Genomic DNA, 25,096 nt, shown 5'->3' on the forward strand with positions numbered 1-25,096 from the left:
GCAAGCTGGAGCCTGATGGGAATTCGCTATAGAATACCAGGGTGAACCTGAGCACATGTGACAGACGTGAAAGGGTCTAGAGAAGCTGTGGAGAACGCTATGTCGCCTGTAACATCATTCAGCATGACCGGTTTGGTGGAGGTCAATGATGGTCTGGGGATGCATATCCATAGAGGGATGCACATAACTCTACAGGCTAGGCATCAGCATCCTGACTGCAATTAAACATCAGGATGAAATTCTTGGACCTATTTTCAGACTTTACAATGGTGCAGTCAGTTCTGGGTTTCTCCTGGTCCATAAAAAGGCAGGGCCTCAAGTGGTGAGAGTATCCAGACAGTTTCTAGAGGAGGAAGGAAATGACACCACTGACTGGTTTCCATGCTCACCTGACCTAAATCCAATAGAACACCTCTGGGACGTTATGGTTAGTTTGCCAAGAGGTTGCACCTTAGAGCTCAGTGATGCCCTGATCCAGATCCACGAGGAGATCGATTAGGATACCATCCATTGTGAACTTAGGAGCATGATGTTGCCAGGCATGCGTACATGACAATGTCAGGAAGGCCGTACAAACTCCCGAGTACCATTTTTGAGTTGTTGCAATGACATTTCTGCAATATGGAGTTGCCTTCTGCTCTATGCAATGTCTTTAAAATCAGCTCTCTGTAGGTTGATAATTTTCATTTCCATCAAACCACGTGGCATCCTTTCATTCCTAACACATTAACAAGTACACATCACTACAGATATGCAGCATGATTTTTCCCACTGAGATCAGCTGCGGTTTCAAAGTAATTTTTATTTATTTATTTATTTTTTGTTGTCGAGCAGCATAGTAACTGCTTTCTGCAGCACGAGTTCCTCTTTGTTTGACAGCATGATTTCTGTGTAACATTGCATCGCACAAACTGCCTCATAAGCAAAGTCAAACTTTTGTTCCATTAGGGTCAACGTACCCATTATCAGGTATTTTATTTTTCCTGTTTCCACTAGAGCAAACACGCAACTGAAAAGTAGAATTCAAGTCAGAAAACAATCACCTTCCATTGAAGCTGTGGGAAATGTTCACAATGCACATGTTCTGCAAGAAAGCAAGTTGGCTGAATGCAAGCTGCCCTTTTGAACATGGGCAGTCTTGATGTTTAATCAACTTCTGGGATACTAATATACAGTTCACCGACAATGAAATCCTCCTTTAGGAGAAGACACACACACACAAAAAGCCAAATACAATCACTGCGAGTTAGTCAAGCTTTTATCTGCTCCTGACAAAGAGCTCCACCAGACCAAAGGCATCAGACTGTGGTTTGTCTGAAAGGGACGCACTCGTGATGCCTTAGCTTCAGCTCTCACAGTTCACTCACAGAAAGCCACAATCTTCAAAATAAAACAAATAGCTGAAATTCTTACAGGAAAAAATTAAATAAAAAAGAATAAGTTTTCTTCTCCCATCTTAACAGAAAGATCTGCCTCACACATCACATGATAAAAGCCGCTTTCATCTTTCAACCATGACTTGTAAATAATCCCCACCTTTAATTCTTGCTCATTTGCTCGTTAGAACTACCTTTGGTGACCCTGATGGGAGCTCCACCCCAGCCCACACTGACTGGCACCTACAGTTTTTTTCCTCAGTGGGCGGGTCCACTGCTCTTTAGGACCCAGTGGCTGCTCGATTCAAGCAAGGAGTGACTCCGGCACTCAGACGGAAACAGACAAAGGCGAGGGGAGAGACGGCGTGCCGCTATCCTGCAGCATCGACTCACACACTCACATCCACTCCCCCACACACTCCGCAATCAGCGACGCAGGTGAGTCCGCTACTGGGTGGGATAATCAGCAGACTTCAGTGATTTTTAAAGAAAGTATATATTACATTGCAGTGATTTTGACTCTCAGGGGGCAACTTTGAATATCACTGTATTATTTTATTTTTTTGCATTTTGGAAGGGGATTATATCAGGCTTTTTTTTTTTTTTTTTAGATTTAGGCTTGAGCAGGTGGATTGTGGCGTTCACACGCCCAACCCTCCCCTTTCATTTCAAGCAGAACTTGCATTTTAAGCTGCTGTCTCTGCCATGTGGCCACACGCCATCCATCATAAATGAAAAGAGTAGTGTCATGAAACTTTTCCTTTCGTGGCTCTTATTTTTCATTCTCTCTTTTTTAATACCTACCTTTCCGTGTGTTGGTGTGAGACATACCGCACGCAGATCAATTTTCCTGACGCGGACTGGAGAGTCATAATGTGGTGCTGGTTTGTCAGGAGTGTGTGTGGGTGTGGGTGGCTCAGTCAGGAACACAGAACCAGACAAATATATCAATGACACCACACAATGATACCGCAGTGCTGCCTGATGTCCAGGTTTGCGCTTAATTTGGAAGTGGGGAAAGCGCGCATATTTTTAACCAGATTTATTGATTGATAACGTCAAGTGTGTCAGCCACAAAGAGAGGTGATCTTTAAACAGTCGTGTCCGTGCAGATTAACACTAAAAAGCTGTGGGAGGATGTATTTTCTGGACTTGAGCAGGAGACTGAGCCGGCTGCAGCAGGAGCAGCAGCGATGGTGATGTCACTCTGAAGGCAGGCACCCCGTTTGAGACAATGGACTGTCCTAGTGGTTGCTTTTCTGGGGAAGGGTCACTGCTCGCTCTGCTTATTAGTGCAGCAGATGGGCTTGAAACCTGGCCTTTGTCAGCTAAGGAGCACCCAGTCCACAGAAGTCCCTCCCCTGTCAGTGTGCTTATCATAAAACACCAGTCAGCAGATCAGCCAAAGGTTAGCATGCTTGGTGGGGAAAGGGGGGTGTCGACCTGCCACATGGATGGGTGGTGATCTCTTCCACCCCCCGTTTGTCAGTATGGTTATACTATATACAGTGCTGTAATCATGTGGTACTAAAAGAGGCAGGATATCGGAGGATTATGGGCTGTGACATTGTGTCATTCACCAGTTTCTGTGCATGTTTTGACTAATTGGTTTAGGCCTTCTTAACATTAGCACCAAGGCTGGATATATGTTTGCAATGAATATCACAGCACAACAGCTTGTTGTTAAAAGGTGGGGCCTCAAATTTTTATTGTTTTCCAAGCTGCTTCCTTTTTTTTTTTTTTCTTTCTTTCTTCATTTTCATATAACCATGTTGGGTCTACTGAAAGCAGCGAACCGTGTTTTTTGTACATCAGATGACTCGCATGTGAAGAAGGAAGTGAAAAGCTTAGTTTTAGTTTGAGAATTTTGCAAAACAATGACACCTAAAATTTCATATCCTCACTACATCCACTGAAACACTCCCTGATGATTTGGAGGACCTCCGCCTCATATTACGGCGCAAGATTGACTTTCAGTGGCAGAAGATGCCAAATGAATTCTGTCTTCAGTGACTTGAAAAATGTCAAAGTCAAATCTTGAGTTGTTAAAATGCCACTCGGAGTGGAGTTGTGTTCAAAGACCAGTGACCTTTCAGTCAATAATGACAAGTCCTGTGAGGATATCGGGGCCCGTAGAAGTGACAGAAATGTGACACTTCACATTTGTGCTATTCGGCTCGGTCTCGTCAAATATGTTTTTAAAAAGAATACTCTCCTTTAAAGTTTAAATTGGGGAGACATTGCTCATAGATCGGGGCTTTAAACTTTGCACTTCCCCTTTCATGTGAATGGGTGTGGGCGTTTAATGGGTGTCTGTGTGTCAGTTGTTGAAAAAGTATCAGTTTGAAGATGCTCTTCAATGAGTTTTTGTGGCTTTGGCAAGTTTATTTGTGGTCATCAGGTGGAAGATTAACTAGCAGACTACTACTTTTGCTATAAAACCTTGGGCAGTCAACCTCCATAGAATAAGCTTTTTTTTTTTGAGTTGTTGAGCCGTATAATTTCCTTGTGATTCCGTTGATGTCATTGATATCTCAGATATCTAATAGGACAATATACAAGTTGCCATCATCATTATTTCCAAAACCTTTTGTGTTAGTGGTTAGCTTACTGATTCATCACTTACTGATTCATCTGGCCAAGTGAGACAGCTGCACAGAGGTGTCTGTAGGCGGACTTCAGAAGAAGAGGGGGAGCTATCATGTGCTACATGCCACATAAAGCAGTGTGGTAACAGTCAGTGAGACGTACTGCTGCACACTCACTGCATCTGGAGTATTTTAGGGTCATACTATTTTATGTGTAGAAATTCAAAGAGTCTGCACTAACATTTTAAAAATCATTTTTAAAATGTTAATGCATGCGTGACAAAGTTTTAGTTTGACATGCAGGATTGATGACCAGCGGTTTTAGTACGTGTAGCTTTAAATGCACCGGTTGGCCACGCCTCTTTCAGGAAGAATGGTGTGCCGGCTGTTGCCATGGATACCTTGGCTAAAACAAGGCAGTACCAATATGGCTGCTATGCAATTAATTTAAGTGAATGTGAGAAAGCGTCCCGTTGCTGCTGTGTCTGAGTGACTATTTTCTGTGTAAATATAACCTGCAGCTGTCTCTGAATTATTTGCATTGTTTGTTTGTTTTTCCTTTTAGATATCATGATTAAATCAGGGTTTTAGCTGCGCACAGTGCCAGCTTTGGAAATGGCTTATAAATGACAGCTGGTTAACATGAAGCCTTAATGTGCTCCGTGTGTCATAATGATGTAATGCTCATTATGTTGTTTAACTACAAAAAAGGAAAATGATTTAAATGAGAGCAGCTTTATTGAAATAGTTGATGTGAGGACAGTCTAGGAGAGAAGAAAACGGAGGCAAACATTAGCCTGTTAGCTGTGCTCCGTGCTAACAGTGGGATAAATACAGGGGCATGAACGTTACTACCAAGATGTCATGCATTAATTTCTCAAATCCCATTTTGAAGCCTCAGCATTATTGTTTCCGCCTTGTTAACGAAGAATGTGTGGTTTCATAAGTCTGAAACGTGGTATGACCAAGGTTCTTAAAAACTGACTTGACTTTTCTTCTTTTTTTTTAATTTGGTATGACCCAAAATGAGTGTCTAACCCATAAATTCATAGGAAAGTGTTGATGGAGGTCAAGTCAGAAAGCTGTTTTCTCAAGTCTTTTTGCAACAACAATTATCACCTGGTGGAATTCCGATCGGCATATTTTTCTTTTCTTAATTTCTTATAAAACATGTCCATGTTTTTATACTGACTTTATATTGGATACGTGTTTTATACTGCATAAATATCAGGGGAATTAAAAATAGCAAATCCACTGGGTGTTAAGTTCCTCAGATGCCATGAGTGGACACATACTCCTTGTCTTAGAAGCAAACAATTAACGGGCAGTGCCAGGGCAGCACTGTACAAATTTAACTTCAATGACTATTGGTTTCCAGTTTTAATATTAGCGATACAATTGGCTAATCATCTTAATCTCATTCCTGTGCCTAATCCTCACCTAGCTCTGGATTTTGGTTTATTTAGATGCAGATTTATGAATAAGTCACAATCATGGAATTAAATGTTGCTCTGAGTGAAATGTCATGAACATACGACCATTAACCGTTAATACTACTGCAGTATCTGGTGATACATTACAAGCACTTGTTTCCTTCTTTCCCTAGACTCTCTGGAGCTGGTCACCACCCCAACACATCTGTCACGACCACCATAACTTTCAGTCATCATGGAGCTAGACTTTGGACATTTTGATGAGCGAGACAAGGCCTCTCGTACCCCGCGGGGCGGGCGTATGAATGGACTCCCCAGCCCTACTCACAGCGCCCATTGCAGCTTCTACCGCACACGCACTCTGCAGGCCCTCACCAATGAGAAGAAAGCCAAAAAGGTGCGCTTCTATCGCAACGGAGACCGCTTCTTCAAAGGCATCGTGTACGCTGTAGCCAACGACCGATTCCGCACCTTTGATGCCCTCCTGGCCGACTTGACGCGCTCGCTGTCCGACCACATCAATTTGCCACAGGGTGTGCGTTTCATCTTCACTATTGATGGTGCACGCAAGATCACAACCTTGGATGACCTAGAGGAAGGTAAAAATGTTCCAGCAGGACCAAGCAAATGTATGATTTAACACCATGAAATATTGGTGCATTGTAAGGTTTTAGTAAAGGTAGAACCGCTGTGAAAAGGTGGGCCCTCAAGATACCTGCCAGTTTCTTTGCTGAGAAGTATTAGAAACATAAAACTTGCAGTTTTTTGAGATTACAAGTCTAATCTGTTCAGTCTAGACTTCTCTAATCTCCCATATGATGTATTAAATTCTAGGCTAAAGAGTTGTGTTTATGCAGTTGACTGACATCGGTCTACTTTTTTGGTAGTTGGGCAGTTTTGTTTGACGGAAGTTGTTTAAAACATTTTTTTTTCTTTTGACAAAGGCAAAAAAACCGAGACAAATGGGGAAATGCAGTGAAAGAGCCAATCTGTTTTAAACATCCACATGCATGCTCTTTCATTTCTTAAATGTAAATTGTATTTTAGCATCTTGCTGTTGGGGAATTCCTGTTGCAGCTAATAAAGCTGAAAGTGGGTCTTCTGTCTTGATCTTAATGGGATTCAGTGTTGAGTTTAGACTCTCAGAGGGCTTCCTTCTGTACTTTAAAGTTGGATCTTTACACTCAGCATGAGAGAGCAGTTTGTTAATTGAAATCATTAGGATCTCATCATTGAAGAAACCACCAGCCACATTTCTTTATGCATATTTATTAAACCTTTCCCACAGTACCCATAGCAACAGTGAGAAGAAATCCAAATAAATTGAAGTTACACCTTTTTATGATTTTCGGATTTTTCTGATTCAGCAGTCACGATTATTATAGCTACTGTAAGAATCTGGGGAGCTGTTCAGCTTTCATTTCTGTCTGATAGCTGGAGTAGTGTAGACACCCTTAAGAGCAGCTGCCACCGTGATTGCTCTTGTTCCATTTGGCACCAGAACACCGACTAGGACAAGAAGTGATTCATTTGCCTCCAAAAATTTATGTAGTGAAAGTTGCCAAACATGGTGACTGAAGGAAATCTTCGCTCGACATCAAACCGGATGATCCATGTGTTGACCTGCTTGTCGCAAATTGCTGTTCCAGTCAAATTGTCGCTTATTTGCAGCAGCCTGAAGCTGAATTTGCGACATGGGATGTGTCAGAGGGATAATGCAATTTGAAAAGGGGGAAAGTCAGATGGATGAAGTGAGAGCAACGATATTAGTTAAATGCTGCTTAAACCCCAGTCCTGTCTCCCCCCCCCCTTTCTTTTTTTTGAATGAGGGTTTCTCAGGTATAATATTTAGAAAGTAAAACATCCCAGATTTTTTTTTTTTTTTTCTCTCTTCTCCCCTCTTTCTCTCCACTCGCACACAGACTTGACTTTGCGAGATTCCTTTAAGGCTGCTGAGGGATGAGGTAGACAGGGTGAGTTTTGGGTAAAGCTGGAAGATAAACTGCAGCTTAATTTGTCTAAAATGAGGTGATCATCTCTGCCGCTTGAGCTGCTTAGGAAAGATAGGAGTGTGTGTGTGTATTATCTTTGTGTATATGTGTGTCGAGCAGGGGTGCAGAGTTAGCACTGTGGGTGGCGGGGCTATTTCATTGTGCTTCCTTTTGTGAGATATAATTAATTGTTCAATCTCCTCTGCACAGTGTAATCCCGTTTTGTTCCTCTTGTCTCTTCTGCAATTTCTCCACATTTGGCCTAATTGTTGCCTTCTGGATTGCCTCCTTTTTGCCAGATTTTTTTTTTCTTCCCCTCCCTCTGTCCCCCAGCAGCCTTTTGTCTTTAAAGTCTAGCTTGCAGTGAAAACTATGAACTGATGATGAATACAGCAGATATTTTAGGAAAATGTGGCAATCATTCGGTATATGAAGAGCAATCATTGACACATGGTTATTAAACAGTCTACATTTATCTTATTACCTCAGGTTTCAAAGCAAGGACTGATCCAAAGTGGTAAAGCATGAAACAAGTTTGTTTCCATACTGAGTGGAGAGGGGTTAATTCTAATGGTATTTGTCGTAATGGTGCTACCATCTCAGTAAAATGGGGTAAGTTTGTGGCAATCCAGTGATCCAAATTTTGCAAATATTCATGGCAACGCAGCCTGGTGGTTCAAAGCCTGTCTGTGAACTTCAAACAAGACCTCAGCAGCCATGCTAATGTCTATAAAGTGATTTTCAGTCATTTTAAAAACCTTTTCTTCCCTCCTACTAGTCTTGAAAGTTCCTGAAGGTTCAAATCTTTGAGTAGAGAGACGCTGCAGGACTCTCAGGTGCCAAAGTTGAATAATATGCGTGTTACGACACACTAACCCAATTTCTCTTTGACTCTGCAGGGGAAAGCTATGTTTGCGCATCAGAGAACTTCTACAAGAAAGTTGACTACACAAAGAACGTCAACCCCAACTGGTCTGTGAATGTAAAGGCCTCAGCAAGCCAGAAGAACATGCAGTCCTTAGCTGCCAAGGCTGCCGGTGAGTCCAGGGAGACCAAGGACTTTATTCGACCCAAGCTCGTAACGGTCATGCGTAGCGGCGTGAAGCCACGCAAAGCTGTCCGCTTCCTGCTCAATAAGAAGACCGCACACTCCTTTGAGCAGGTGCTCACTGACATCACGGAGGCCATTAAACTGGAGAGTGGCGTGGTTAAGAGGATCTACACTCTGGATGGCAAGCAGGTATTGTCACTTTACGCCGTGATATAAAGTTATTGGCTCACACGTGCTGCTGAAAATCTGACTTTACAGCATGTGATGTGCATATGAAAATGTCTAACCTGCTAAAATTCAAATGAACCATGCTGCGGATGGAGTTCTATGTCTGCATTTGTTTAATTTGGGATAGAGCCCTCTGTTTGAGAAATAAGTGAAATAAAGGCAGTACAGTACTGTATGTAAACGAAGTCTCACAATAGGAAAATTTGTGGTCGGATTGAGGGACAGTGTGTCATTCATACATCTGCCCCCACACAGGCAGTGATGAACGGGATCAAGAGAAAGCAGGAAGCAGAATAATTAGCTTAGAAATGTAAAAAACCAGACAAAACGATCTTGTTGCCTCATCAGTGGTTTCCTTTTAACTCCAATGACTTTCAAAAGTGACACAAGATGCCCACAAAATCCTATTGTTCTGTCATAACCTCAGCCAACAATGACTTAGTCGCTCCATGAGAAATCCAAGCGTCTGTGGGAACAACCTTTGTATGACCTTCGCTGTCAGCAGTTTGTCTTCAGACTTTTTTTCTCTGATGCTACCTAGTCACCTGTGTTGTGGTCAGAGACATTAGAGTCTTGCCTGCCAACCTTTTGTTGCTCAGCTGGTTTTAGGCCACTGGTATTTCTGAGTCCCATCTGGCTTTGAAAAGCTTAAAAGTCCTGCGGAGTTCTGATGTCTTCCCACTATAGTGTGCAAAAAGGGCCCGGCCCTGTATTGTTGCCATTTTGTTCCCATTCGGAGGCAAACATTGTCACACCGAATGACCATTGTTCGAACAACCAGTCAAGACATCCTCTCGTGCTTGGAAGAATGATTCCAGAATGAAAGTGCTGACATTCATCTGTTCTAATTTTAAGATAAATGCTTGACATCCTTACTGGCCAAGAGGTTGCCTTATTTTCTGAATTTTTGTATTTTACCCGTTTGGTTAAATTTCTACCCTTACAGCACGTGTAGGGTAAAAATGCAGGTATAGACAAACCTGCACAGTAACAGGATTACTAGTCTATCATCTCAAAGTCTGCAATGTTGGTCTTTTTATATGACTAGCTCAGTTTGTCAAACCAGGTAAAATTATCAGCCATTTGTTGATCTTGAACCCAACTGGCTGCCGATTGTGGGAGAATCCATTAGACTGGGACATGGTCACTGTACCAATATTATATTTAAGTCTATCTATTTCACATATATACTAGTTTACAGAGCTGCCGTTTTTAACGATATGAATTTACCTAAAACCAAGAAAAATGTCCGCATGAGACGCCCACACGCACATTTTAATATTGCCTAAAAGTCGTTCCCTGGGGATGCTATTGTTTACTCGACACACCAGCTAAGCTAAAAGGACATACCGGTAATATATTATTCATGCTCACACTTTATTGGGATACTTTTAAAGCGCAGCCGCAACCATACAGCATCACCCAGCTGTAAGGCTGTGGAAAGGTTTGAGATGATGCACTTAACTAATTCCTTAATATCAAGAGATGTCACTGTAAAGGTGTGTGTGTGTGTGTGTGTGTGTGTGTGTGTGTGGCATTACAAAAAAGGTTGGCTATGGAGAGGATTGTGCTTTCAGATTTGTCTGCAGAGGTGACCTTTTTGACTTTATTAAACCGTAATAGTATAACTGATCTTGCTTTTCTCATGATAACGTTACTCCTGTATACCTGTGAGTTCCAGACTAGTGTGAAGCGCTGCAAATTGGCAGATGCAGGGATGAGGTGTGTGTGTGTGTGTGTGTGTGTGTGTGTGTGTGTGCGCGCGCGCATCTGTTCCTCAATCCTCTCTTTGATATGGCTAAATGTTTGCCTATTCTTAGGCGCAAACCCTCTTTTCCTGTCTTATTGATTACAAATGCATTACTGACTGGGGTATCTCTTACATGTTGAACTGCCTTTTTCTTTTTGTATTAATAATGCTGGAAAGCGATGCGTCTTGGAGGAGGGGAGGTGTTCTGAAATGATAGATGGGAGGCTATTTGATTTTAATGCTCTGTCCCTTGGGTGCAGTCTGGCCGCCCCGGGTCTTGTGCTGGTTTTCTCCCGAAGCTCCTGCTGGAGATGGAAATCACCTTATCCCTCCCCTCCTCCCTCTTCCCTCACACACATGCGTAATGATAAATGAATTGTGGTCACACCATCAACAGCCATCATATTGCAGGCATTCCAATCAGTGCATATTGATTGTGCTGCCATCATGGTAGCTCTAGCTTTTTTTTTTTTTCACAATTCACGTCTGCTGATCTGTTGCTCCTGCCTGCGACTCCCCGTTTCACATTAATGCACAGAAATGTGAGAAACGCAGTGCACGTTATTATGGCGTCTTTGTGTGCAGAGGCACATTGCAGCTGCTCTGTGGTGGAGGTGATATGGTAGAAGCAATATTGATGCAGTGCCCACCCCTCCCTGACTCTGCGCCGATCCTCCTCTTCCCATTCCGCTGCGATAGCTGCTGGGACTGGTTGCTAGGAGACCACATCCCAGGCACAAAGAGAGCCCAGCTGGTGTGGACCGGTCTGTCAGATACCACATCCTGTAGTGGGTGTGAGAGTTTACTATCAAAGCAACCCTTTAGTATTGAAAATATTAAAAAAAAAAAAGACCACATGTCATGTTTATTTTACCTGCTTGCATTCCATCATTGGGTGTGACTTGTGTGAGCACACTCTAGCGTGTGTGTATGTATGTGTGGTTTTTTTTTTGTTTTTTTTTTTTAAATCAGCTCTGCTGGTGCCCAAAATTTGAGAAGGCGTTGCAGGTTGTCTTCCTGGCATTTTTAAAATGGCTGCTTTTCATGCTTTGACGTTCCTCTTTTCCTTAATGGACTCTGCAGACAGCCCGCTCGCCCCTCTTTGCAAGTGCTGTGAACAAAATCACTCCCATTTTTCCCTCAAATGCTGCTGCTTTGCAGCCCAATCAGGAAGGGTGGGGCCAGTGGCTTCAGGATTACCATTCTTACAGCAAATTAGAATCATTTTATTTGCACTGATGGGGGGGCTAATTATTCCCTGAGTCTATGGAGGGGGAAAAAAAGTGCATTACTTCATTTGCCCTCACTGCTTCTACATCAGGTTGGAGAGCGTCTATCTAATTGCTGGCAGCCATTTTGTATTCTTTCCTCTTTGATAGAGGTGTCTGCAGAGGAGACTGGCTCTGATTTGCATTTAAGATTCACTGCTTGCTCATTTGAATTGCACTTAAGAAAAGGTTATCGTCTAACAGACGCCATAATCAAATATCATTTGTGAAACGTCTTGATGATGCATTGTGCTGCTGTGTCGTTTTGTCCTGGTGCATTATCACAAGTCTGGAGCAGAGCAGAGAGCTTTAACAGATTTGAGTGTTTAATATTAAGACTCGGGTTGGGATCTTTAGTTTTTAAGGTTTGCTTGAGATTAAGAGAAAGTAAGATGTGACTGAGGAAGTATTCAATTAAAAAATCCTCTTTTCTGAGGCTGCATTGCATTTATGACCGAATCAGTCACAGGCAGAAAATCAGCTTTTCTTTTTGCATTGACAGTAATTTCATGTTTTGTTTTTTTTTTTCTTTTTTGTTTTTTTGTTTTAACATTTAAAATGAATTTGTTAAACAATCAGAGGGGGGGGATGGATGCTTCAGGCACAAGGTCGCGCTGTTATTGTCAGAGAACAAAAGATTCCAGTTCACTTTAGCGGTTAATAACTATGGTAACAAATTATTCACTGAATTAATAGACGGATGTATGCTCGGGTTCAAAGCTTCTTAACGACTAAAATACATCTGCTACCGGGCAAGAAAAGCCTGCTTTTCCCTGGTTATCAGTGCTCTAGCAGTGTCTGCTTTTGCCATACTGCAGAAGCAGTTGTCATGGCAATAAGCTCCACCGTGATGGATTCAGTTTGTGACAATGGTTGTAATGCGCTGAGTGTGCTCTTTACGCTGGGTCTTACCTGCCCTGCCCTCTAGTCCTCATCCGTCAAAAGCTCACTGCATTTGCGTGCACGCAAATGCAGCTAAACTGAGTCAAGCAGACAGGCAGGGTGACGGAGGGGCGTGGTCCCTCGTGATGAAGCACTGCAAGCAGACATAGAGGGAATAAGCATACATGTACAAGCTTCTAACAGCCCCACTTTCATGCAATGAGCACCACATCAACAAGTGAGCATGACCTGGGGGAGAAGAGGAGGAAGCACTGTTTAATAATGTTAAGGCCACATCAGTCAGCTAAATGGAAAGCCTGCTTCCGTGGGGTCGAGAGGGGTGGGGTTAAAACGGCATCAGGCACCAGCTGGTCCCCATGACTGTGCAGATATCTGTGCCTAACTGGCTCATCTGTGCTCCAAATGCATCCAGAGCACCTACGATAACGCACAAGCAGTACGCTGGTGCATGAAGGTCATAGATGGGTCAGAAAGGCAACTGGTAGCAGTTTCCTGTAAAGCAATTACTGATGTCCAAATGCACCCCCCCCCCCCCCCCTTCTTTTTTTTTTTTTTCTTTTTCAATTTACTAAATTTGTCCTGAAATTCTCAGTACCTGAGCTGCTGCTGTCCTAAAAGATAATCTGATGTGCTGCTTTTTTATACTTGTCTGAAATGAAAAAACTGGAGAGTGTGTATTTTGGAGGAATATTCCACTCAGTGCAGAGGTACTGATATTGATCAGGTCTGTGTGCTCAGTGAAGAGACTGTGGGCGTTTTTACCCATAGGCTGAAAAAAGCAAGGTCCTTTTTTTTTTTTTTTTTTTTTTCTCTCCTTAGGCTGATATGAGAATACTTTGCAGAGCACATCAGATGTGTGTAATCAGTTACGCACTACTCTATTCCAGTGTTTAACCTTCTGTTGACTCATTAAAGCTTATGTTCAGTCGTTACTGTTCGTAAGGTGAGTAGTGGTTAGTGAAATTGTTGGAATGCAGCACTGAGTAGCTTTACTTTTGCACTGACAGGAATTATTGTGACTATTTTTACAAATGGATGGATGCAAGTCTTTGTGAATCATTTCTGCTCAGACTGCAGCTGAATGGCCGAGCTGAAGTCAATATTAACCAGCTGTCCTTAAAAGAAAAGGGGGGGGGGGGGGGAAGACAAAGGATGCATAGCTTTGTTTGAAAATGCTCCCTGCTGCTTTGCACAAAGGCATTTTAGTTGCACCTGAAACAAGAATGTGTAGCATGCCATATGCTGGAAAGCTGAGGGTACAGACTACCTCCAGTTGTGGTAAAGGGTGGCTCTGATCCTGTGCAAGTACAGCACTTATTTTGCTATGTTATTAATATCAGTCGTGTTTTATGACAATGGCTAAAACTGTTATCCTACAGTGCTTTTTCCAAATAGTTTCATAGAGATCGTATTGTGCTGCACATATGGAGCCAAATTTCTCAAATTACCTCTGAGAGGTAAACCTACTGTTCACCCCAGGAGGTTTCTGTTTTGCAGAAATTAAGTACCGTGGTTCCACCCACTTCTTAATTGGCATTGGGGAACTGAAGACCATCATCCAGTTAAAGGGCGTTTGCCCTTGCCAAGTTGGGTTAAAGAAACTCTGAATAATTCAGTTGCTGTTATTGGAGGTTCCCTACATGCTTGCTGGTGGGTTTTTTTTTTTTTGTTTTTTTTTTCTTCCCTTTTTCCTGGGGGTCATGTGGACCTGACAGCTGGTGAGGCAGAGATTAGGGATGGGCTTGGTGGGACAGAGGGTGGAGGGCACCTGGAGTCTGTAAAGAGCCAGTTTTTCAGAAAAAATACGCCCATATCATCCCAGTAAATGCAGAGATGGGTACACTCACCCTGACATGTGCAGTACAAGCGTAATATGTATAAATGCAGTATGACAGCACTTTTGATCCATTTAAGTAAAATGGCATCAGGTCGGCTCATTGTCCTCCTCACGGACCCCTTTGCCAGATGGGTGAGGTTGACCTTTTCAGATCGAGGGAGGATGCTTCCTAACCTAAGCGCTCCCAAGCCGGCATGTGCCTTCCTCATTCATGCCATGTTTCTAAATGGACTCTGACATTTTACATTTGATCTAATCACATGCAGAGCAGTTGTTTGTTTTTTCCTCACAAATTTCTGCCAACTGTACAAACTTATCAGGCCAATTTTATGGCGTGTTAGTCACTATTAATACACAACAGGCTTGCTGACTTTGACGCAAGATGGAGGTTTGGGCAGAGTTTGACACTGTAATCATACAATGTGGATTTAGGACTTTGAAAACATTTAAAAGTCCAAAGCTCTTGATAGGAAATTTGGTGGGTTTTTGGGTGTTTTTTACTATGGAAGCTTGAACGTAAGGCTAATTTCCTTTCAGCCTCTGATAAGAGAACGGGTGAGGAGTTTAACTCATACTGGCTTCCAAAGCTAAATTTCTTTGCAGCGGTACAATTGTTCAGACATTTCAATGTTTAATCCCATTCAGTATCTTTTTGTTTTGAAGCATTCATACTGAATTCTCCCATCAGAGATTAGACATGTTGTTGGAAGTTAAAGTGGTCTTGCGTGCCAGGCAGCCAGAATCTTAAATTTAAGTAGCGATCTGTTAAAGAATAAAGTAGCAGACTATAGGATTAAAACATTATCCCTTTAATCATCTCTGTTCCTAAAGCTATTAAAAACATGCAGTAGCGTCTACCCACCCACGCTGTTTCGGCCCATTTTCATCTCCTTTCCTCCACCCACTCGCCTTAAGGGTAGAAAGAACACCTACTAATGCTTCCATATTATGATTAACTGTCAGGTGCCCTTCTTGCCATACAACAGTTTAACCTAATGAAAGTAGTATGTATGTATCCAATTTCCTGATAACGAACACTAAAGAGAACCCAAGTGTGTAGCCTGTAAATTAGCCCCAGCTGAAAAACCAATTAGGTTTTGATCCCTGGAGTCGAAGCACCATCTCTGTACCTCGGCAGGGCTCTGAAAGGCCTGTGATGGGGGGGGGGGGAAATATTGTGGGGCACAGAGGAGGGTACAGCTGTTGGATGCCACGCCAACAAGTCACCACCACACACTTTTAGCTTGTCTAGCAGGACGGAGAACCAACATTGCAGCTGCTGGGGTGGTGAGATCCCAAATTATCCAGAGCTCATAGTTTGAATGTGTATCACAGTGGCAACCCATGATGCATCTTGACCCTGGCATGGGCCCCAACATGGGGCTGTTTTTCAGCATGTGGATCTCTAAACAGTCTTGCGTTGGTGAAAACTGACGTGCTTTTAAATAAAAAAAAAAAAAAAAGCAAATTCCATCTTTAAATAAAGGGCAAGTTATCTGTAGTTCACTTGTAGTAGTGCTTTGATCCTATAATTCTAAACGAGAAGGAAGAGATTTCAACAGGTGTTGAAAGGCAGAGTGGAAATTTGACTGATATGCTTTGTAACAGATCTCATCAGCACAAGAAAGAAGAGCAGTGTTTAGCTTGAATGGCTTTAATAGGCGTGTCTGAGCTGGTAACAGAGTCCGTATAATGGAGAACGGGGGAGAAGGTGTGGCACAAAGACATCTGTCCATACAGTAAGCCATATTGTGTCAACAGCTGCTTTAGAGTGAAAAGACCCCGGGGAAGGAAGTCGAATCATTTAAACATTACAGTAAAGGTGTAACATTGTCATCTGTCTGGGGTTTTTTGTGCCTTTTGTGTTAATGTTTTGTTACATGAATCTAAAGGTATGTAAACAAGACGAGCAAAACACACAGGTCTGCTACAACCTGAAGATCGGAAGTTTTTATTTAGTGATTTCATTCACGTAAACCGGAGTGTGTGTGTGTGTGTGTGTGTATTTTCATTTAGCATATCTAACATACAGTGATAGACATTTGAGCTGGCAGTCCTCTTGGCAAACTCATAATCGTAGCTTCTATAGTAAGATTCTGATTTTCAGTTGGCCTTTTAAACGTTACTTTTGCTAGTGACATGCTCCTAACCTAGATCCGTCAGTCTTTTATTCAGATTAAAACACCTCCGCAACTGCCGGATTTGTGCAGATATTTCTGCTCCTTGGAGAAGAAAAATATGAAGGACTTGGTGGTCCCTGAAACTTTCCTTGTCACTAGAATCGGGTACAGATTTGCGTGTGGGTTTTTTTTTTTTGTTGTTGTGTTTTTTTTTTTTTTTTTAAATATGTTGGATGGATTGCCATTATGGCATGTACTCCTATTAACTCCAGGATAAATGGAGGGAACAGGAGTACAATTGAGAATGTCTTTATATTATGTATGGGCAGTGGATCAATATTCAGTTGAACACATTGGTGCAATGAAAGGGGCTAAATGCCTGAGCCTCCATGCTTTCTCATTCTGCTGTACCTTTATTGCTAATTAACTAGGTTAGCATGCTAGCTGCTCTTAGTTTAGCTCAAAGCACTGTTGTGCCTGAGTGTGTTCAGTAAAGAATTTTCTATCGTCTGTGCGTTCGAATCAGTGTTTTCCTAGAGGACAGTATCACCCACTTGACAGCTTTTTTTTTTTTTTTTTTTTTTTTTTTTGGACATCACCTTTCCAGGAAGCTCCTGTATGTGGTCAACCATCAATGGTAATTGCGCAACAATATAACAAAGCACGATATAAGATAAACATCATTAAAAGCACATTGAGTTATTTAAAAGGCTGATGGCTGACAGGACAAATTAGTTGGTCTGTGGCCACATCAAAGCAACTTAAACTCTTTAGACAGGCTGGCACGAATCAGCCACGACCATGGACGGTATAAAAGATACATGAGGGTACTCTTTCTATAGTACCTGATGACTTGGAACCACAACTATCGACATCTGGTCAATGTAGGGTTTTGGCTTTATTTTTCTGCCTTGGAATCTTGGTAGTCTTAGTCCTTGTCATAGATTGTAGAAAATATCTACCAGTAGACTCTACTTTTATATTTTATATTCCAGTTTCTCAAATTTACTGTATTGTGTCTTAATAGGTCACCTGCCTCCAAGATTTCTTTGGCGATGATGACGTCTTCATTGCATGCGGACCAGAGAAATTCCGCTACGCACAGGACGACTTCTCTTTGGATGAGAATGGTTAGTAAGCATGATTGAATTGGTCTGTTTTGCATCCCATTATGGAATCAACTTAAGCGAGTAGCCACACACTGTAATGCAGCTTGTCGGAGGAGGGGTTGAACAGTTTATGATCTCCCTTTTTAAAAAAAAAAAAAAGCCACAGTAGTGATCAGTTATCCAGACTCAAGTTTAAAATCCTGCTCCTGACATGTAAGGGCTTTGCTAATCAGCCCCCATCTTATCTTAAAGCCCTCATAGAACCATATCATCCCACTGGAGAACTTTGCTCTCAGACTGAAAGCTTACTTGTGGTTTCTCTAGTGTTTAAAAGTTAAGGCTGAAGGCTCTGCCTCCCATTTAAGGCCCCCTCTTCTGTGGAACCAGCTCCCACTTTGGATTCAAGAGACAAGACACGCTCTCTGTTCTTAAGATTAGGCTTCCTTTTGATAAAGGCTTATAGTTTGGGCTGGATCAGTGTTTTTATATCCTGTCTTCCTCCCCTCAGCCCTGACCAGTCATGGCCGATGGCTGCCCCTCCCTGAGCCTGGTTCTGGTGGAGATTTCTTCCTGTTAAAAGGAGTTTTTCCTTCCCACTGTTGCCAAATGCTTGCTCAAATGGGATCATTGGATTGTTGGGGTTTTCCCTCTAGTATTGTAGGGCTACTTTATAATATTTAGTTTACATGATAAAGCACCTTGAAGCGACTGCTGTTATGATTTGGTGCTATATAAATTAAAAAATACATTGAGACTGAACTATCATGCAGTAATATCAGCTGTATAGAGAGATGACCTGTAACTGCAAATGACGTTAACATATTTGTCCATGAATCCTCTGCACGGCTTCATTTGCACAATTTTATGACCAATTTCTAGAGTTCTTGTGCAAGTTGTGCAAGATGGAATTAACGCTGCACATGAGCATCCAAAAAGTGTACTCTGTTTGGGTGTGTGTGTGTGTGTGTGTGTGTGTGTGTGTGTCTACAGAGATGAAGAAATGTATCCTTTTCATCAGGTTTTATTCATGTACAATGCTCTGTGGATGGAATTGTATATGTGTGAGGGAGGCTAAAAAGGAGGCTGAGAGAAGTCTTATCTGCACCCGGCAGCAGGGATGGGAAAAGGCAGGAAAAAGAAGAGCCATTAATCTGTCCTGTGACAGGTTTAGGCCAGCTGATCTGTTGGTGGTGATACTGCTGAGAAGTCAAGGAGAGAAAATATAAAGCCAACCCTCTGAGTTTCTCCCCGCAGACTTGAAATCCCTATTTTTAACAACCTACTTCCACCTAATGTGCTCTCCTCGAAACATTCAGTCTGCCTTTTTATGTTAACGCAGTGCTGATGCAGGGTTCATAACCATCATTATGTTACCTTCGTCTCTTTTCGTTTCTTGTAAGATTCTCGGCAGGATGGAGATGCCGGTTAGTTTATAATGATCTGCGTTCTTTTTCTAACTGTGTACTCCCCCCACTGAACTCGAGCTAAATCATTTCATTCAGCCTATAATAATCTTGGGGCCAATGCTAAATAAAATGGCTGAGTGGCTCAAGCAGGCATTTCTGAGTTGGCTTCAGTGGAGTTGATGAGACTGGCTTCTCTGTGATTCATCACGGTATGGATGGCTGTATCTATAACAAATTATAGAGATCAAGCAGACATTTTTTCAAATTTAAGAATCTGTACGGGCAAGAAAGACACACGACAAATATGCTATGAAATATTTCTTTAACATTTTCTGGGCTGGAGATGACCTTTGAAAGATCTACATGGGAAAAATATATTCAATCACATGATTACTGCTACCAAAATGGATTAATATCGCCCGAGTATTTTTATTTATTTTTTCACACTCCTTATGATAAATATGCCGACTGAAAGGAGTGCATGAGTACCTGCAGGTCTGTTTATGCAGTTGCAACATTAACAAAAGCCAAAAGGGACTCTAACAGACTCTATTCTGCTTTGAGACCACTGAGAAGATTTGACAAGCTGCTAGTCTGAGGTACTGTCAGATGCGTGGTGGCACACCTTGGAAACAATAGCACGTGAATGTGCGCCTGTACCCAACGGTGTGTGAAGGTTGAGAGAGAAGGAGACAAGACAGACGTGGCGAGATCTCAGGAGACGAAGGGAGGACAGATAGTATAATTAGCATCAAAAGTGGAAGAGAGGAGGAAGGGAGGGAAGAGAGCCTGACGGTACAAACAGAGGGGAAGATGCAGCGGGAGGAGTAGCAGTGTCTGGAGTCTGTCTACCCTGATTAATACAGTGACCCAGAATGGACTGCACATTCCTACATGCATGTTGTGTTTATTGTAACACCAAATTGTTGTTGGGGGGGAAGAAATGTATCATAATTGATTACACACAATTTTTAAAATGTGAGGTTGGCAACAAAGGAAAAAGCTGCTGGAGGAAAAAAAGGACGTAACAGAAATGAACACGTTGAACTCGAGGCATGAACGGTGGGTTCATGTGGGTTCATTTCAGACATTTTGAAAAACCTTCTACTGGGGAGTATGAGCAGCTCAATTATTCTGTTGGTAGGGGAAAAAATGTTATTCACTACTTTCTTTGTGCTTTTTATTTTCTCTCTCTTTACAGAATGCAGAGTGATGAAGGGACCCAAAGCTCAGCGAGGTTCAGCCAAGAGTCCTGGTCCAATCAAGCGCTGCAAGTCTCCTGCTGAATCGAGTGAGCCCGATACATCTCACCTACACTCTAGCCCTTCCCTTTTTTAAAAGCAGCCGACCACACCTTAGAAATCAAAGCTGGTGTAAAATTTAAAACAGGGTCTTTTCTGTTTAAGTGAATGAAACTACAAGATGATACTGTAGCAGATTCACGTAACTGATGTTGACCTTTGACTTAATCTGAAAGGAAAAATATGCCATGACATCATTAATCACACCTTTTTTTTTCTTTAAATATTACCTGAATTTTATTCTGTGTAATTTTGATTAAAAGGCAGTAAATAGTTAAACTCAATCTCAGCATAAACTGGGGGCTTTTCTTTGTTGTGGGTCTTCTGAGCTTTAGTATAATCTTTCTGCTGTAGTTTCTTTAAAAGCATGAATAAAACATGAAAAGTAAACAAAGCCAATTTAAACAGCTTTGAGCTGTTTGTTTGACGATCAAGCACTTTTTAACATTTAATAATAACATCCAGGAGGCGAGAGAGCATGGAGGCTCTACAGCTGGTTCACGCTTAAATATTTCATGTGAGGAAAATCGTACCATCCGGGTTTACATAGCTTTACCATTCAGCGGCTGAATAGTTTTTATTAAAATCGTCGGCATGATTTAAAACGAGCAAACAAAACGACTTGAGGAATATGGAGTGCTTGCCCCTTTTTTTTTTCTTTTTCTTCTTCTTCATGTACTGTTGCTGCATTACATAATAGGCGAGGTCTCCTGCTCTCTACAGGTTTCCTCAGTCATTTGGCTGTCATGGATATTTATTGATCACCAATGGTAAATGTCTGGACTCCAACACAGCAGGTGGTGGGCCAGCATCGTGTGGAGGCAGTAAACTATTTACCCATTAAGCACATTTGTAATTCCCATGAGGCATGAAAGGAAGTGCATATTTATGTCAGTTAATCAATAGTACTGATGAGTTTAATGAAATTAGATTTTCTATGCTTTGGAATGATTGTCGTTTATGCCGTTTGCTATGGCATAACAAGTCTTAACACCTTAATATATTCAAATGAAAAAGCCTTTAAACTAAAACAACCATATAAAACGGATGTTTCCACCCAACAACAGTAATGTTTTGAGTTATGCTTTGAATCCTTAATAGAAACGGATGTTTTAATGTTATGAAAAATTGAACAGTCTCAGGGATTTACTAGGGAATCTGTACACTTTAAAAACGGCGTGATCATAGCAAGACTCGCACTTTACAGAATTCGTGTCCTAATACGGCTCTTTTACAGCAGACTTGGGCAGTATTGAGGTATTACAGTATTTAGAAATCCCAGTACTGCTCTTTTTTTATTCATTTGAAATGGAGGATTAGTTTATTCTACCACCAACATCTCTGCTTTTTTTTTTTCTGCTTCTTTTAACACACATACCATGACATACTGAATAGCAGTTTGTATTAGTGTGCGTTTGCCATTGTGCCAGCGTTAAAGTACACAATGACATGCAGTAATGTGCAATCAAAACAACCACACAATGCGAGGGGTTTTCTGCGGAAGCCGAATAAATATTCCAGATGTAGAAATCTGAGACCCAAACCGTGGCAGTGCGGGCAACTTTCTGTGTTCGTTTGATGTCTTTGGCCCTTTTCACAGCTGAGTGTCTCAAAAATCAGTACATCTAAACACGAGCAGCTCTCCCACACAGACTGAGCAGAGAGTGCAGTTATTTTATTTAAAGAGCCCAGGATAATGGGACTTGTGATTTCTCTGTTTGGCTGTGGGGTTTCTGTCGATCTGCCCGAGTGTTTAAACGAAGCCAGCGGCTTTACAATGAAGCTTTATCCACCTTGTGTTTCCAACAGTCGCTGGCTTAAACTTAGACCGGCCATCTGGCTCAAGCTCTTTTCATCTCTTATAGACAAAAAGTCTTTCAAGCCACTTAACACTCACGGCTACATCACATCACACTGCTCTTAGATATAAACGGTGTTCCACACACACAGAATCCTAGCAACGTCGCGGAGACGCAGAGCGAGTGAATAAAACGTCACCTAACAAACAGAACTTGTCAGCCTCCTAAAACCTGGACCAGCAGGGTCCCTGTACATCACGGCCAAATGAGGCCACAGTTCAGGACTTGCTCTCCTTTTTGCTTCTCTTGCAAACTTTCTAATCCACTCTATTTTTACCTCTTCTACTTCTTTCCCCTCTCCTCCTCCCTCATCCCTCTTTGTCTTCCTCCCCACTCTTTACTTCTGCGTTGGCTCTCCCAGCCAACGGGACGGGCTCCAGCAGCCAGCTGTCCACCCCGATTTCCAAGCATTCCCCCACCTCCACCCCTACCAGTCCAGGCCTCAACAACAAGCAGAAGGTACCCTAACCTCTCCTCCTCTCCTGACCTTTCATCTTGTTGCCTGTTGTCTTTTTTGTGTTTTATTTATTTATTTTTTTGCTCTTTAGTTTGAGTTTACAAAAGTAATTGTGCTCCTCTGGATCTCCGCAGGATCTCTACCTGCCCCTATCTCTGGATGATGATGATTCTCTTGGTGAATCAATGTAGACTCCTGGCTCCTGCTGCCACCCTCCCCTCCAGTTTTATTTTTTTTTTTCTTTGAGATCAGATACACAGAAGTTTTATACCTCTGCTGCTTTCCACCTTCACTCACAGTGCCACCTGTTTAGCATAACCCACTCTTTGTCTCTTTTTTTAAAGGCCTTAGCCAACAGGGCTACGACACCATTTGCTGCTTGAGAATGGCACAAACAGAACAGAGAAATCATTTTTCTTCTCACAATCAGCTCACTTTTTCCAGGTTTGCTTTTTCTATGTGGGATGGGCACTGTTTCTCAAAGGTTCTCACTGATCACTGTCATACAGATTTCATTATTGAAGGGAAAAAAATCATTTTGAATACATACATTTTTGATAAAGGACGCACCCTAACTTTTAAACATTTCAGTCACAGAATTCCAAGCAGCAAATGGGTATTTTTAGGGGTGTTGGTCAGAAATGACAAAACTTTTGTATCACTTATCGTATTTGTGATGTTCCTCCGTGTCCTTCTGCCCTCTAAGTGAAAGGTTTCTTGTCAGAGGAAGTCTGTTAAGCCAGTTTTAGTCTTTCTAACCTGCTGTAAATACTGTGTATAGCTATCCATCATAACATCTCGCCCAATGTCCATTGCTGTGCTTCCGTAATGTCACTACAATGTCTAGCATTCGCTTAACATGATACAGGGTACGGTCAAAGTAAAGTGGGACAAAAAAATACAATGAAGTCCCCTTGACAGAGGACGTGTGGGATGCAGTCCTGACTGCGCCTCCTTAATAACATTTCATATTGCCGGCTTGATATATGTAATAACGAAGATCTAAAACCCTCAACCTCACATTTTTTAATTGCTGTTCATCTCATCCAATCAGGCGCAGGGACGATTATGTAAAGAAAAGGCATCCCACGCCTCTTTAAGTTGGCCGGTCCTCTGTTTTGACCTTCTATACAGACAGTAGGCTTTACATGCTGCATAACAACCCCCCCCCCCCCCCCCCCCCCCACCCTGTGTTTTTTAGATTGTCACAAGCGGCAGCACATGATGTTGTTTTGAAGGACCTAACTGTGCATAAAAACAACCAAAGGAAGATCCAACAGGCCCTTCTGAAGGAAGAAAAAAAGCCAATGCACATCCAGTATACAGTTTTTATCGACAGTCTGAAGAATCCCTTTTTAAAACCAGTTTATCACATCTTACAGTGTACTTATTAGAAGTGATTTCACAGCAAGTAGTGGTGACATTTTTATAGTTTGAAATGATAAATAAAAATAAAGGTCTCAAAGCCAAAGTATTCTTTTTTTTTTTTTTTTTTTTGACCAAGACTTATAAAATAAAAAAGAAATAAAAAAAAAAAGAAAAAAAAAAGGTGGGAGTATTTCATTTTAAGCAATTTAAAATAAAAATATTGTGGAAGAAGCACACCTGGAGTTTTATGCATGTTACCTTTGAAAAGCATCCAAATATGTCATGCTTAAATCATGCTCATCTGAGGCGGTTAGTTTTATCAGGGCGCTAACGGTAGTGGGATATCTCCCTTTTTCTTGCATGGCTCAGCATAGTTCTCCAATTAAGAGGGGAGGAGTGATGAAAACATAAGTTGTCTAAATCGATGTGTGGGTTTTAAATTTTTATAAAGTTTAATTTATATTGAGGGTACTTGTGTAGGACTTATTTCCTAGTTTTCCTTGCTCACGTGAGCTCTAAACACCCCCCCCCCCCCCCCCAAGCTTTTGTGTGCAATCTTTTATTTCTGTCGCCATATTCCCTTTTTCTATCACTTGGACTCGCATCGTATGTCAAGCAAATCTACTGAAAGGGGGTTTTCTCAGATTTTTGCAGGGAATCGAGCCTGAGAAATCTCTAAATTGGACTATGGTGAAGCACAAAGCAGGGAGCTACTTATTCACCACAGCAACAGACACTTTACTGCCTACTTGCCAGCATTACAAGGTGTGACTACAACCAATTTCTCAATATACAGATGACGTGCTGCATATGTAGCATTCTTTTAAATTAATATCTATGCATTTGGAATCGAGAATGGTTTTTAAAAAAAAAAAAATCAGTTTGGTTTTTCTTTCTGTACATGGCTCTTTTTTTTTTCTTTTTTTTTTTTAAATAACCTTAACAAGAAACGAACAAAACCCCGACATTTCCGTGTAGTTATTCTATTGTGACAAAGCGGCACTCCCAAAGTTGCACATCTTTGGAGTGATTTGGTGCCTGCCCTGTAGAT

At 41.8% G+C, this 25,096-nt stretch overlaps 1 protein-coding gene across 1 annotated transcript; it reads left to right on the forward strand.

The window, feature by feature from the left end:
* The first annotated feature begins 1,673 nt into the window (after positions 1-1,673).
* On the forward strand, positions 1,674-23,489 carry LOC113030791 (neuronal migration protein doublecortin). Its single transcript, XM_026182507.2, has 7 exons — positions 1,674-1,814; positions 5,571-5,996; positions 8,288-8,628; positions 17,573-17,675; positions 20,262-20,351; positions 22,582-22,679; positions 22,812-23,489. The coding sequence occupies exons 2-7, from the start codon at positions 5,633-5,635 to the stop codon at positions 22,866-22,868; spliced, it is 1,053 nt and encodes a 350-aa protein (XP_026038292.1). The 5' UTR covers positions 1,674-1,814; positions 5,571-5,632; the 3' UTR covers positions 22,869-23,489.
* Positions 23,490-25,096: the final 1,607 nt, after the last annotated feature.

The sequence above is a fragment of the Astatotilapia calliptera genome, chromosome 10, assembly GCF_964374335.1.
Source record: "Astatotilapia calliptera chromosome 10, fAstCal68.1, whole genome shotgun sequence".
In the NCBI taxonomy this organism is placed as follows: Eukaryota; Metazoa; Chordata; class Actinopteri; order Cichliformes; family Cichlidae; genus Astatotilapia; species Astatotilapia calliptera.